Raw genomic sequence first — 14,481 nt, 5'->3', positions numbered from 1 at the left:
AATGCTGCAGTATTACATAACATTTTTTCTATTCTGTTGTGCTAATATGCAAATAAATGTACTCAGCCGTGGCTTACAGCTAAATGTACTAATCAGGATGGTTTTGTGCCTCCCTGACTGTAAAAGGGTTTTCTGTGATCTCTCCCAGCTCTGAAGTCCTATGATTCCATTATTAATCCTTTTCAAACAAAGCTGCCGGCCTTCTGTGACGATGCTAATATCTAGCTACCATTTCCAAATCACCATATGTACGTATGCCCAGAAAAGAATCTGGATATAGCTTCCACTGGGAGTTATTCGATAGTATAAATAAGCAGCATCCGCGGCTACCACCAAATATGGGCTAAAAGACTAGACTAGAAAACAAAATGTGAGAAAAATCCACCAGTTGTATCCCAAGAGTTTTCCTGTTACTCAAAAAAGTCATTAGTGGTTCAATTTCTTACCTAGCTCCCTTCCCCATCTCCCAATGCGTGTGCACACGCACACGCACACATACACACACATACACACACATGCACACACACATGATGAATGCACTTTAATTGATGGAGGAGAAATTTAAGTTTTACCACCCTTGGGGATCAGAGAACTCTATGGCCTAATAGAGAAACTGGAACAAGGGTTCTAAACCTTTGGAGTATCAATGTATCCTCTCTGGCAGTCTAGAGAAACTTTCAGACTCTCGAACAATGCTTTTGAATTCATAAAAGAAGGAAACCGTTATTGAAAATTAAAATGAACATTTTTTTCCATTCAAGTCTATAGATTCCTCTTAAATCTCTCCATAGCTCAAGCACCACAAATTAAGAAAAACAACAGGCCAACAGGCAAAGGAAATTTCAGTTTAACCAGATCATGGATGACCTACAAAGCTATCTTAAGTAAAAATTCCAAAGTTAAAATTAGTCTTCTATTTCAAGAGCAGGGGAAGCCATTAAGATCATGGTTCAGAGGATTACAGATTTAGAAATTGACAGCACCTTAGAGATCAAAGAGTCCAATCATCTCATTTTGCCGATGAAGAAATTGCAGCTCATTAAAGCTAATCGACTCGCCCTATGTCACACAGGTAATAAGTGGCAGGGATGGGATTTGAATTCGGGACCTCTGACTTCAAAACCAGCAATTTTTCAGACAATCTAGTATTAATAACCACCCTAAGATCAATAAAAAGTTTCAATATTGAGTAATACTCTTATACCTTGATTTAGAAATCCACCAAACTCATAAATCCCAAGTGACCTCAGTGGTCTCAGACCTCATTTCAAATATACAAAGGGAATGGAGCATTTATGTCCAGGTAACACTTCGCAGAACTTTTTAGAAACCAAACCAACATTCCCATCCAAACATTATTGGAACTGGACAAGAGTCTGGCTTTGACTTAAAATGAAAATTATTTATTTCTTCTCTGATTGTTCCAAAATTCTGCCCATGAAAGAAATAATTCTTCTTTGTAATACACAATTTCCTGAGGAATTGTGGTCAGCCAGTCATGTGGTCACTTTCTCCTACCACCACTAAGAGTGACCCACAACCATTGGAGATTAATTGAAGTAAAAACTGGGTTCGAAAACTGAAAAGCGGCCCAACCTTTAGAACTGGGAGAAACCACTAATTCTGGTCTTTCCTTTTTTGCAGATGGAGAAACTAAGGGTAAAGAGACCTTTGGAACTTTGCCCACAATCAACCAGAGTGCCAACACCAATGTCAGACTTTAAAAGAAGGCCCTCCCACTCTGGACTCTCTGGTCTTTTCATCATATCACACAGCCTCCAACTGAGCCAGCAAAACAGGTGTCCACAGTACCTTTGGGCTCCTGAGACAAATCCTGGACCAAAGAGGGGAAGAAGACAAGAAGAGAAGGAGAGAGAGAAAGAAAGACGGAGAAGCAGGGAACATTTTTTTAAGTGATTCCTACATACCGGTCACTGTGTTAAGGGTCAAGGACATAGACAGAAGTTTTCCACAAAATAGTGGCTACCCTCCAGAAGATTATGTTCTCAGAGGGAGCTGGAAACAGGGAGAGAAAGGTTACTGGCCAAAAGTCCAGAAAGTAAGGACTGAAGTAATCATGAGCTAAACGTTTCAAGAAGTAGCGGTCTGGGGAAGGAACTCACTGACTGGGAAAGTCGGCCGGAGGGTGGGAAGCATCTCTGGGGCGAGAAGTGGCTAGCAGGGAGGAAGATAATATATCCATCAATATACAGCAGAGAGTTAATAATATTTAAAAATATACAGCAGATAGTTAATAATATCAAAAAATATAGAACATATAGTTAATAATGTATCTATAAATATACAGCAGATGGTTTTTATTTTTAAATCTCAAGAAAATAGTTAATAGTATTGAAAAATATATAGCATATAGTTAATAATGTATCTATAAATATACAGCAGATAGCTAATATTTTAATATATAGCAATATGTAGTTAATAATGTATCTATACAATAGATAGTTAATAATATAAAAATATATATCATATAGTTAATGGATCTATAAATATATAGCAGATAGTTAATATTTTTAGTATGTAGCAACATATAGTTAATATGTATCTATACAGTAGATAATTAATAATATAAAAATATATAGCATATAGTTAATGGATCTATAAATATATAGCAGATAGTTAATATTTTTAGTATGTAGCAACATATAGTTAATATGTATCTATACAGTAGATAATTAATAATATAAAAATATATAGCATATAGTTAATGGATCTATAAATATATAGCAGATAGTTAATATTTTTAGTATGTAGCAACATATAGTTAATATGTATCTATACAGTAGATAATTAATAATATAAAAATATATAGCATATAGTTAATGGATCTATAAATACATAGCATTAATACCTAAAATATATCACATATAGTTAATAATATATCTATAAATATACAGCAGATAGTTAATATTTCAAAATATGCAATAGACAGTTAATAATATTGGAAAATATATGACAGTTAATAGTATATCTACAGATATACAGAAGATAGTTAATGCCTATAAACAGCATGTAGTTAATACTATATCTATAAATATACAGCAGATAGCTAATAACATATCTATAAACATATAGCATATATATATATATCATATATTCTCAAGTACTATGTGTGTACATACATATACATACACACACAGTGCATGAGAGCAGGGCAGGAGCTACTTGATTTCTGTCTTTAGCTCTGCAGGGCACTGCAGAATTGTTTAATAAATGCTTGTGGGTTCATGAATTGCTGGATGTAACAGATTCAAAAGTACTATAATATGTTAAAGTGCCCAGGGAAATCCCTCCAGAATACATGCTGAATATTTCAAAAGTTAAGAATTTTAGAATAGGTCCAGCAGGAAGTACACATCAATCCATCAAGAAACTTTTATTAAGTGCCCACTAGAAGCCAAGCATGGTGGCAAAGCCATGCCAGCATGGAGGCCAAAAATATGAAAGGTTTCTGCACAAATAAAAGATTTTTTTTAATTGATAAATTCTAAATTTCTTCTGATTCCTTAACCTTGCTCTAAAGTCCAGTTGAATATAAGCTCCCTGAGGGCAGGGGCTGTTTGTTTGCTTACCTGTATTCCCAGTACCTAGCCCAATGCAGCATACATAGGTATTTAATCAATGCTTATTGTTGACTTGAATTAATCATAGAAAAAAAATTACAATTAAATTGCTCCAAAAACCTTAGTGGAGGGGCAGCTAGGTAGCACTTCAGATAGAGTGCCAGGCCTGGAGCTGAGAGGACCTGGTTTAAGATCTGACCTCAGATACTTTTCTAGCTTTGTGACTCTGGACAAGTCACTTAACTCCAGTTGCTTTACCACTCTTCTATCTTAGAATTGATACTAAGACAGAAGATAAGAGTTTAAAAAACAGCCTATCAGCTGAATGTATTGATAGTCCTTCATAACAAAACTAGAGGAGACAGAAACATAGAATAGAGGAGTGTGTATGGGGGAGAGAGAGAGAAAGAGGGGCAGAAAGAGAGAGAAGGAGGGAGGAGAGAGACAGAGAGAAGGGGAAGGGGAGTAAAATAGGGAGGAGAGAGACACAGAGGGAGAGGAGAGAGGGGAGAGAGGGAGGAAGGAGGAGGAGGAGGAGGAAGGAGGAGGAAGAGGAGGAGGAAGGAGGAGGAGGAGGAGAAGGGGAGGAGGAGGAGAAGGAGGAGGAGGAGGAGGAAGAGGAGAAGAAGAAGAAGAAGAAGAAGAAGAAGAAGAAGAAGAAGAAGAAGAAGAAGAAGAAGAAGAAGAAGAAGAAGAAGAAGAAGAAGAAGAAGAAGAGGAAGAGGAAGAGGAAGAGGAAGAGGAAGAGGAAGAGGAAGAGGAAGAGGAAGAGGAAGAGGAGGAGGGAGCAGGAGGGAGCAGGAGGAGGGAGGAGAAGGAGAGAGAAATTATTGGTTGAACTTAAAATTGATGAAAGCCAAGCAGAAAAGGAGTCTCCCAATGCCCTTATTCTTCCTTCTTTAATAACTATATTTGACGTTAATAATATTGCTTTATTTTGCTTCAGTGGGTACTGTGAGTAACTCAGGGATAAGAAAAGAACAGAGGCGATTTGAGCCCACCTGCAGAGTATTCGGAAATAAGAAAGTGAGCACACAGATTCAAGGAGGGTGGATTCCAAGAAAAATCCCTCTGGGATCTGAGAGCAGCAACATACAAATTGCAAAGAAGAACCTTGGATCCTGAATTGCCAACAACTACAAACAAAATATTCAACTACTTAGAAAGTGAATTGGTGAAAGAAGCAAGGGAGCAAAACAAAGGCAAGAAAGAACTTTTCAATATTAAGAACAATATTGCCCATCACTCTTTGGAGTGCAGAATGCCTAATTCTGAATAAAGTTCTTTAAGTATCTTTTTTCTCCTTGGTTTTTCCAGTAATTCTCCAATCTGATCTATACTGCAAAGCCAAAGGTAAAGTGAAGATTAGTGATCATCCAGTGATGCTTTCTGGTCTAAAACATTCAGACTGACTATTTTCACAAGCTAAAGTAAAGGCAACATAATGAGGACTGGATCAGAAATTAGGGACCTCAAGACCAATTCCACCTCAGACATCTGCTACTAAATGATGTCAGGAAAGTCTTTTTCATCCATTTTTTCATCTGTAAAATTTAAGGATTGAACCAGATGGCCTCTTTCAATTTTAGATTGATCAAAAAAAGATCAATCGGCATGTATTTATTAAGTACTCAACACCTGCAAGATAGGGGGATAGACAATGGAAATACCAAACCAAAATCTTCTAAAAGGTCCTGGTTCCAGGTTCTACAGAGTCAACAAACATGCACTTTTATAGCTGTTGTGGGTTGTTTTCAATCATGTCTGACTCTTTGTGACCCCTTTATGATATTTTCTTGGCAGAGATCTTGGAGTGGTGAGCCACTTCCTTTTCCAACTCATTTTACAGATGAGGAAACTAAGGCTAATAGGACTAAATGACCTGCCCAAGGTCACACAGCTAGTGTCTGGAGCTGGATTTGATATTTTCTTAGAAAAGATAATGGATTGCCATTTCCTTCTTCAGCTCATTTTACAGATGAAGAAACTGAGACAAACATGGCAACAGGAGTGGGGGGGGGTGGGGGGAGAGGGAGGCACTAGAAGCTAGGGAAACCAGAAAATACCTCACACATAAATTGATGAATGCAGAAGTGGGTGCTTGACTTGAGTCTTGAAGGAAATCAGGGATTCTTAGAAACAGCAAAAAGGAAGGAAAACATTCCAGGTAATAAGGAACAGGCCCAAAATGGGGAGATGGGGTTGTCATGTGTGAAAAATAGCAAGAAAACTGGAAGGCTTATAATTCTATGACTTATGATTATACTAAAGCAAATTCTGAGAGCCATAACTAAGGCATGGTGACCAGAGCTTCTCCCTGGGACCCCCAAATTTAGAGGGCCACAGAGAGCAGGTAGAAACTCCTGAGCATCCCACTTAGTCAGCTAAAGTTAGCTAATTAGCTATATTTTTTAATGAGCTAAAATAGAAAGCTACCAGTGGACTCAGCTGCACCTGAACTCTTCCTTGGTCCCCATAATCCCACCATAATGACTATACAAGGTCAGAAAGATAAGGAAAACAGTTCCTACCTCCATTCAAGCCTCTTGATCAAAAGCCCAATGCACATCTCTCCCCCAATTAAATAGTCTCTAAATTTAGAATCAGCAGAACTAGAGCTAGAAGAAGTCTTGAAGGTGTCATCTTGTCCAACACTCTCATTTTACAGAGAAGAAAACGAAGGTCCCCAGAGTCTTAAACAATTTGCATCAAGGTCACCCATGCAGTACGTGGCAGTACTGAGATTTGAACCCAGGTTCTGACTCCAGAGCCAATGTGAATTCCTCTGAAACAGCTGCCTCTAGCTTTACCATGATGTCCAACTGACCATCAGTGGCCAATTCCTATAAAGCTGGCTGGTTATGCCAATTTTAGAATTCTTCTGCCAGTGAGCCCACTGGCTGCCAGAATTAGTAATACTACTTAATTTCCAGCTCTCTGTCTGTATTTGTAGCTTTCTAGCAAGATTTCCAGCTAGAGAGAGAATTTAAGCTATGGCTATGGCAGAAGCACTTAAGAGTGCCTCCCATGTGCTAAAATACCTAGCAGGGCATAATTTTAGTTCCACCAAGATATAAACAGGAGAAGCAAGTCCAGGGTATCTAAAGCCAACTTTTTATATTGAAAAATATATATTTGGAAAAAATGCAAAATACAAATCTATTTCACTTTTGGAACACAAAGAAATTAACTCAGAGGTATCAAATCCCTATTTTTCAAAAAGTTGCCAAGCAGACTATGCAATTAACTCCTATCAGCAAAAACTCTTGTTTCTATGAAGTGAATAACTAGTGTAATAAATACGGAACTAAATTCAGTATTATCCATCTCTAATATCAGAACTAAATTCAGATTAAATGCAGATCACGGAATTTAACTTCACATTTAATGCTTAATTCTTTAAAGTGTTTAAAGACTGAATTGAATCAAGACTAAGAAGCTATCTGAGTCAGTAAACCAGATTATATACATAAAAATGGGAGTGTATCTGAGTAGTCTGATCAAGTGAATTGTGGGAGAGGGGAATGAAAGTAATATTTTCACCTAAAGATTCCTGAAACTGGTTCTGCTAAAACTCTAGACACAAGTCAGTGATCCAAAAACCAACAATGTTAGGGAATCCTGAAACTATTTTCAGCGTCTTCAGAAAAAGGAAGACATTATATCAGTGGTTATCTGTCTGCAGTTATAGAAAGATCAGAGATAGAATGTCAGGCTCACCTGTGGAAGTTTGGGATTTAAAAAAAAAAATAGACTGTAAGCTCCATGACAGTAGACACCGTGTCTCGGTGAAACTCTGTATCCCTCTCACTCCCACTAATAATATGTTCTTCCCACCAAAAACAAAAACAAAAAAAAAACCATAGTAGATGTCTGTTGAATGAATTAAAGAAGCCTCATCTATGGGCATTAGCTTGTTTGTCTCTTTGCAAGAAACATCCTAGCTTTCCTAAAGTCTCACTCTTTTCTTTTTAAAGAAATGATTTTAAATACAATGTATGCTTGTTTAATATCTGATACTATCACCATTTGTCAGATGTTTCTGTTATTTATCTCCCTGTCTTTCAATGTTCAATCAATCAATCAATCAATAAATGCTTCTTAAGCATCTACTATGTGTCAGGCAGAGAGTTAAGTCCTGGAGGAAAAAAAAAAGAAGAGACAGTCCTTGTCCCCAAAGAGCTTACAGTCTTACATGGGGAGACCACATGCAAACAAATATATACAAAGTGGACTATATACAGCATAAATAGGACATAATTAAAAGAGGAAAAGCATTGGAATTAAGGGGGAATAGGGAAGGCTTCCTGCAGAAGGGGAGATTTCAGTTGGGATTTTGCATCCATTCCCATATAAACACCTGCCACCTTAATTCATCACCTCTGGTATAAACTGTGGAATGTCACAAACAGGGGTGGGCAAAGCCATTTTGCCTGAAACATAGGGTACATGAAGAAGAATGATGTGCATTAAGCCCGTAAGGGTAGCCCATGGTTTTAGCCATGTCACAGCAGTTTATATTTCAACCTAGAGGCATTTGGAAGTCACTGGGACCTCTTGATTTGGACGGTGATTCTGTAAGACCTATGTTTTATGATAATCAATTGTATTAGGAAGGAAAAAGACTGGAGGTAAGAGAACCAAGTTCTTGCATTAGTCTAGACAAGAGATGATGAGGCATTATATGAGGGTGGCTGTGATGGGAGTAGAGAAAAGGGGAGGGATTTGGAAATGCTATGGGATTAGATCAACAAAACTTGCTAATTATAAGGGACTAGGGAAAGGGAAGAATCAGGATGACCTGAAGGTCACAAAAATGGAAGGATGGCAATGGTCTTTATAGAAATACGGAATTTAAGAAGAGCCAGCACTTGAGGGAGTGAGGTAGGGATAGAGTTCTGTTTTGGAAATGTGGAGTTTAAGATGCCTATGGCACATCCATTAGGTATTTTGTGATTTGGGAATAGAGCTAAAGAGAGATTAATATTAGGTCTGGAAATCTGTCTTCATAGAGATAATCATTGAACCATTAGAACTACTGACACCACCAGAATAATATAGAGATAGAGAAGACCCAGGATAGGGCCCTGGTTTGTCCAAATTCCAATAATATTTCTCAATTTTTAATGATTTCTTCCCCCTGACATATAAGAATAAAAATCTGAGGCTGCTGAACTAAAACAGGATCAAGTAAATTGCCTAGAAGAGAAAAATCATAGTCATTTACACAAGATATTTGAGTCTAATAAATTTAAAAAATGAAATTTATCCTCCTAGAAGAGTATTAAGGAATTACACATTAGGCAAAATTACATGATTTTGTGAAGTTTTTATCCTAATTTTATCAAAAAAGAAGAAAGAAAAGAATTGTAGAATCAGAGGATCAGAGTTCTAGAAGTAGAAGGGATGAATTACAAAATTATCTTTAGAATAATACAATTAATAGACATAATAGAGCCCTAGTCCCCAAATGAGAATTTGTTTTGCAATTAAACCATCTTTCCACTCTGTTGTCAGCATGAAGATATTGGATGTCACAACTGACATGGTCCCCATTCCATATAAATCATCCACAAATCCAAATCAGATGACCATCATTTTTATAATCTCCTATAAATGCAAAAGTACCATCCATTCATTGTTATTAAATTAAGTGGGATTCAAAAACCCCACTAGAACATCACAAAGTTAACCCTACAGTAAGAGCAGGCTCCAAAGAGCACTCATCTTCTTTAATTAAAAACAAACCAAAACAACCTCACCTACAAACGATATCAAAACAGCATTCCAAAACTACTGGCAAAGCTGAACAAATAAGTGGGCAGCAACTTAGATGTATTTTCAACTCAATTTCACCCAGGTAAAGATCCCAGGGAAAAAAACAAACAAACAAACAACCTAACTACAAATATTTGACAACCAATAAAAATAACTCAAATTATTCAATCAATGCTATTGATTTGTGTGCATGAAGGAAAGCAATAGCTTTCATTCAAATGAACTTCCATGGAAACATCCAGGAGGAAAAATACCAGAGAAAAGCTCTGGGCGCCATCAAAAAATAGTTTGGTGTCTCCCTCCAAGCCCAGAGTATATGCCTCAGGTAGTTAAGGCATAAGCTTTCCTCTCTAGCCTTCACCTAGACACAAATAGTCCAAATAGATGACACAGCGAAAATCCACAACTGCCTTTTATATCAGGGGCCACCACAGTCAGTTTCACCGGTCTTGGGTCCGAAATACTTGAAAGATTTCTTGTTGACCCAGTTAACCAGGGACTCTCCATCTGGTTCAATTCAGCTCCCTCTAGGCTGGGTTATGTTTTTGTTTTCTCCTGGCCACCACCACCCCAAACCCCCAGCAGACCTCCCATCCCTCCCTCTCATTTTATCAGCAGCCAACAATAAGCATCATTTCAGTGACAGGAAGGGTGGGCACGATGCTTGTTAACTGTGTCTCACTGCTGGCTGTCCTTGTACTCCCCTTGATTTTCAGAAAGCAAAATTTCTCCTCTTTTCAACATAACTTTGGAAAGGACTTGTCCCCATCACAGCTCATCTATGGTGTGGTTTTCCCCTCCCCCTTGCTTTATAGCATTAGCAACATTTATTTTTACATTGCAGACCGAAATGGAAAATTAAAATGAAACCAGAACAAACTCGAGCTGTTCATAGTACTTTTTAAAACAAGAAATATATTTCTGCCCTCTACCTTTCTCAATCAAAACAACAGTATTGTTTTGCTTCTCTCTTCTCTTTAGAAAAGTCTACCTTACAAGCAAAAAGAAAGCCAAGAAAAGAACTGAAGGCCTCAAATCTACCCAGTCAAGTCAGATTCAAGGAAAGAGAAGCCTATAGTTGTATAAGTTCTCTTCCAAAATCTACTCATCCCTTTCTGTGATTAGGAGAACCTTATCCCATGGTATGCATCCATTTCCTAGAAGCAACTACCACCAGACATAATAATAAATTCTCCCTAACTCCCCTCCCAGGTCAGGTTCCAGGGGCATGCTTTCACAGAATCCCCAAACCTTTAAAATGCAAAAGAAAGCCTCCTGGCTAGAAACAGCTAGCATTTTCAGCAGCCCACAGGACAGAAGGAATAGCAGACACACAGGTGAAGGCCCTGATCAAATAGGTGACTACCCACCCCCAGGGGGGTCCCCATGTAGCCTCCGGCAACTAAACCACTCCCATCCCCTTGCTCTGGACTCTTCCTACACGGAAAAGATGCTTCTAGCAGCCCTGGGCCCTTCCTACACGGAAAAGATGCTTCTAGCCCTGGACCCTTCATCCAGCCAAAGCATCCATACTCCAGCCTGTCCATGGCCAGCCAAAAGCCGCCATCCCGCTTGCTACCTTCTGCCACTACCCCACCGAGGGTATTTTCCGTCTCCCCCTCCTCCATCTTCCTGGGGAGGAAGAAAGCCCAAGAAGTCCCATTCCCACTTCCGAGGAAGACAGTGAGGTCAGTGCCTTCACTCCACTTACCTTGATAATGCTACTCCTTCGGGGGATGCCTCCCGGCTTGTTCTCTCGCCCCACCGTCGGGGTCCCCAGGCTGGGGTGGTTTCCCCGAGAAGGGCTGATAGGCTTCCCAGTCCTGGGGTCTTCCCCCAACACCCCCAGGGTGCAGTCTCCGTTGGAAACCCCGCTGCTGCTGTCATAGCGTGCTCTCCCCAAGCTGACGCCACTGTCACCACCACAGCCGCCGCCACCACCACCTCCTCCTCCTCCTCCTCCTTCTCCATCTCCCGCTTTAAAGGCCACCTTTCCAAGGACAGGTCCTGGGGAGGTAGGTAGGCCCCCGCCGCTGCCGGCGGTCCCCCGGCCGAAATCTGCCATAAGTCCCCTCCAGCAGCCCAGGACAGGGATGTCCTCTCCTCTCACTCCTGCCTCCGCAGCTGTAGCCTCAGCCCCTCCTCCTCCTGCTGCTGCTGCTGCTGCCGCTGCCGCCGATTCTGCTGCTGCTGCTGCTGCTTCGACAGTTTCTTCCGCTTTTCTTTTTAATTTAGATTTCGTGTGTGCGTGTATGTCTGTGTGTGTGTTTTCGGGCTGCCTCCTGCGGAGTTAGAGACCTGGAGGATGAATTTCCCTAAGGTTCCTGTAGAGGAAAAAGAAAAGAAAATGTCTTCAGAGCCTGCTCTTCGCAGCCAATGTCAGGCTTTCAGCACCTGGGAGAAGAAAACAGTCCCTCCACACCCGGAGCCACCCTCCGAGATACCGAGGCAGGGCATCGAGCGTTGCCCATCTCGCCCTGCTGCAGGCTCCCAAAATAACCCCATCCCGAGTGCCCATCCCCGCCCCCACCCCAGAGGGAAGAAGAGGGGCTACAGAATCCCTGCCGCCTCCTTCCCTCACACACGCGCCTCAGCTGCTCTGCCCCCCTCTCCCGAGCTAGTGGCAGCAATTCTGCACTGAGACATCCCAGAGGTGTCTCCCCATCAACCGCAAGGCACGGGGTAAACAAACAAACTTATAAGGAGCACATCCCAGAGAGGCAGCCAGGGCGGGAGGAGAACAACAGCCCCTCCCGCCTCCCTGACCCCCGATCCTGAGTCCCCGGCCCCGCCTCCGAGGTGGGCAGGAAGAGAAATGGGCCGGGGGGCAGAGAAGGGACAGCCCTTCCCGGGAGGGACTCGCCAACAGGAGTTTTCTCACCGCAGTGACATTTGCAGGACGCCTGGCCTCAGTCCAGTCCGCGTCCCAGAGACAGCCGGCAGAAAGACAAGGTCGAGGTTGAGGCACCGGCCCTCTGGGGGGCCTTAGCTCAATGACCTCCGCTCCCGGGTAAGGGAAAGGTTGGGAGCCCTGCTCCTGCAGCCAGTCCTCACTCCCTCGGAGCTCTCTACTAGACGCCTCTCTCTAGACTCTGCGCTGCCCCCTGCAGCCACTACGCAATCCTAACCCAGGGGCAAGCAGGCAGGCAGGCAGGCAGGCAGGCAGGCAGACAGACAGACAGCAACAGCAACGTCGCCTCTCGTCCCGGGGTTCCTCATCCCTCCCCCAACTCCAGCATTCTCAACACCCCCGCCTCCTTTGGTGTGCCCAAGGTCCCCCAATGCCAAGATGTGGAAAGGAAAGCAGCAGGGAGAGGTTCCTTCCTTTCCATCCTTCCCAAACTCAGCACAAAACCCCAGCGTCCGGGACTGTGATTGTTAACTCCCGGTATATCGACCCTCCAGGGTACCACTCCACGGCCACTCCCCGTTAATCCTGCTCCCTTTGCCGCTATCCTGTCAAAATACCCGGGGCCTCCAATGCCTTGCTCACCCTGGCTTGTAGCCCACTCCCCATCTGGTCCTCTTAGTCCTCCCGGTTACCCTCGTGCTTCCCTTCCAATGAATCCATCCCCCTGCCTCCTGCTTGTCCCTAAGCAGCCCTCCCCATTCATCCATCCTCTGGCAGCCAGGCGGCCCCCGTGCTCCCTTCTCCAACCACCCACCCACCCATCCATAGCTCCATCCTCAGGCTCCACACATCCACCTTTCCCTTCTTCCCTCCTCCCTCCCTCCCTCCATCAATCACCCCTGCCCCCGGCCCCGCCCTCTCTCCATCCCCCCAGCCCCAGGCTCCCGCTCCCCCCAGCAGTCACCGACCCCAGATGTCATCCCGCCCCTTCCCCGGCCAGCACCCACCTAGGGGCCGCCCCTTCTCACCCTGCTGGCGTTTGGGGTGTCCTGCGTCCCTCCTCTTCCTCCTGGCCGCCGTCCTCCTTCTCCTTCTCCCGCCGCCGTGGCTGCTGCTGCTGCCGCCGCTGCTCTCCCTGAAGCCGGATGCACAGAGCCTGGTTCATCTGGCTGCGGTGGCCCCGCGGCTGCTGCTTCCCCCCCCGCTCCTCCTCCTTCTCCTCCTTCCTCGGGCTCCCTCCGGGGCGGGCGGAGAGAATTGAGCAGGCAGCCCCAGCCCCAGCAGCAGCGGCGGCCAGAGCCCACCCGCCCGCCTGCCCGAACCGGGGACGCTGAGCACCCGCCCGCCCGCCGTCTGTCCGCCTAGCCCTCGAACTCCCTGCCCCCAGCCTCGGGCCCTCCCTCCCTTCCTTCCTCCCTCCTTCCTCCCCTCCCCTCCGGGGGTGGCGGGGAGGGGGGCGGGCACCTCCCCTTCCCCCCCGCCCCCGCCCCCCTCAGCTGCAGCTGCCAATCAAACAGCCCGGGTGGCGCAACGACAGCGCCCGCAGACCTCCCTCTCTCTCTCTCCCTAAGACCCACACCCCGGCTGTCCCCTCCCTGCCCCGCCCTCCCGGGGCAACGGGTCCCCCGGAACCTCTTCGAGGAGCTGACGGGGCTGGTTGCTAGGAGCAATATCCCTGGAGAAGCCCGAGATCCCCGGGAGCGCTTGGGATGGGGTGGAGGTGTGCATTGGGGGAGGACACACACCCCTTCCACTGCCCTACTGAGACCCTCCCCCCAAAAAAGAAACTCCCAGCTCCTCCTTCCTCCTCTGCATGACACCCCTCTCTCCATCCAAGAGGTGAGCTGGTAACTTTGGGGGAAACCCTGGAGAAGCCGCATCTCATTCCTGGCCTCCTCACTTTCCCAAACCCTCCAGGTGCCTTGTCTCCCCACCTCCAAGCCCTTTGGGTCTCAGCCAGGCCACATTCACTTATGGCCAATAATTGATATTTACGGGAATGTAATCTAAGAAAAGGAACTTTTTCGCTGGTGAAAATTGGGAATTGATTTATTGTAATTTAGCACCCTTTGGCATCAGACTTGTCAGAATTTGGGGTGCAGCCATAGGACAGAAGCTAACCATTCCTCCTGAAGCCAGAATATCCTAGCAAAGAGGAGAGAGAGCAAGGCATAGACTGTTCAGACTTCCTTAACATGTATGCACAGATACACAAAAGCCACAAAGCAGGGGCTCTTCCCTTGAGGTCCAGGAACTTGAAACTTACACTAT

At 43.9% G+C, this 14,481-nt stretch overlaps 1 protein-coding gene across 3 annotated transcripts in view; it reads right to left on the bottom strand.

The window, feature by feature from the left end:
• PLCL2 (phospholipase C like 2) overlaps window positions 1-13,629 on the bottom strand; it is a 221,196-nt gene extending 207,567 nt beyond the window's left edge. The window contains exons 1-2 of one of the 3 annotated variants that reach the window (XM_056800275.1): window positions 13,239-13,629; window positions 11,071-11,683 (exon numbers count right to left, since the gene is read on the bottom strand). In XM_056800275.1, the coding sequence (XP_056656253.1) occupies window positions 11,071-11,424 (354 nt within the window). In that variant the 5' untranslated portion in view covers window positions 11,425-11,683; window positions 13,239-13,629. Of the gene's footprint in view, window positions 1-11,070; window positions 11,684-12,240; window positions 13,037-13,217 lie in introns of those variants that run through there. The other 2 variants (XM_056800277.1, XM_056800276.1) reach the window with 2 other exon arrangements.
• Between the last annotated feature and the right edge of the window lie 852 nt (window positions 13,630-14,481).

Source organism: Monodelphis domestica, chromosome 5 (genome assembly GCF_027887165.1).
Source record: "Monodelphis domestica isolate mMonDom1 chromosome 5, mMonDom1.pri, whole genome shotgun sequence".
NCBI classification, from domain to species: Eukaryota; Metazoa; Chordata; class Mammalia; order Didelphimorphia; family Didelphidae; genus Monodelphis; species Monodelphis domestica.
Note: the sequence above shows the minus strand (reverse complement) of the source record. Positions and strands in the feature narration are given on the sequence as shown.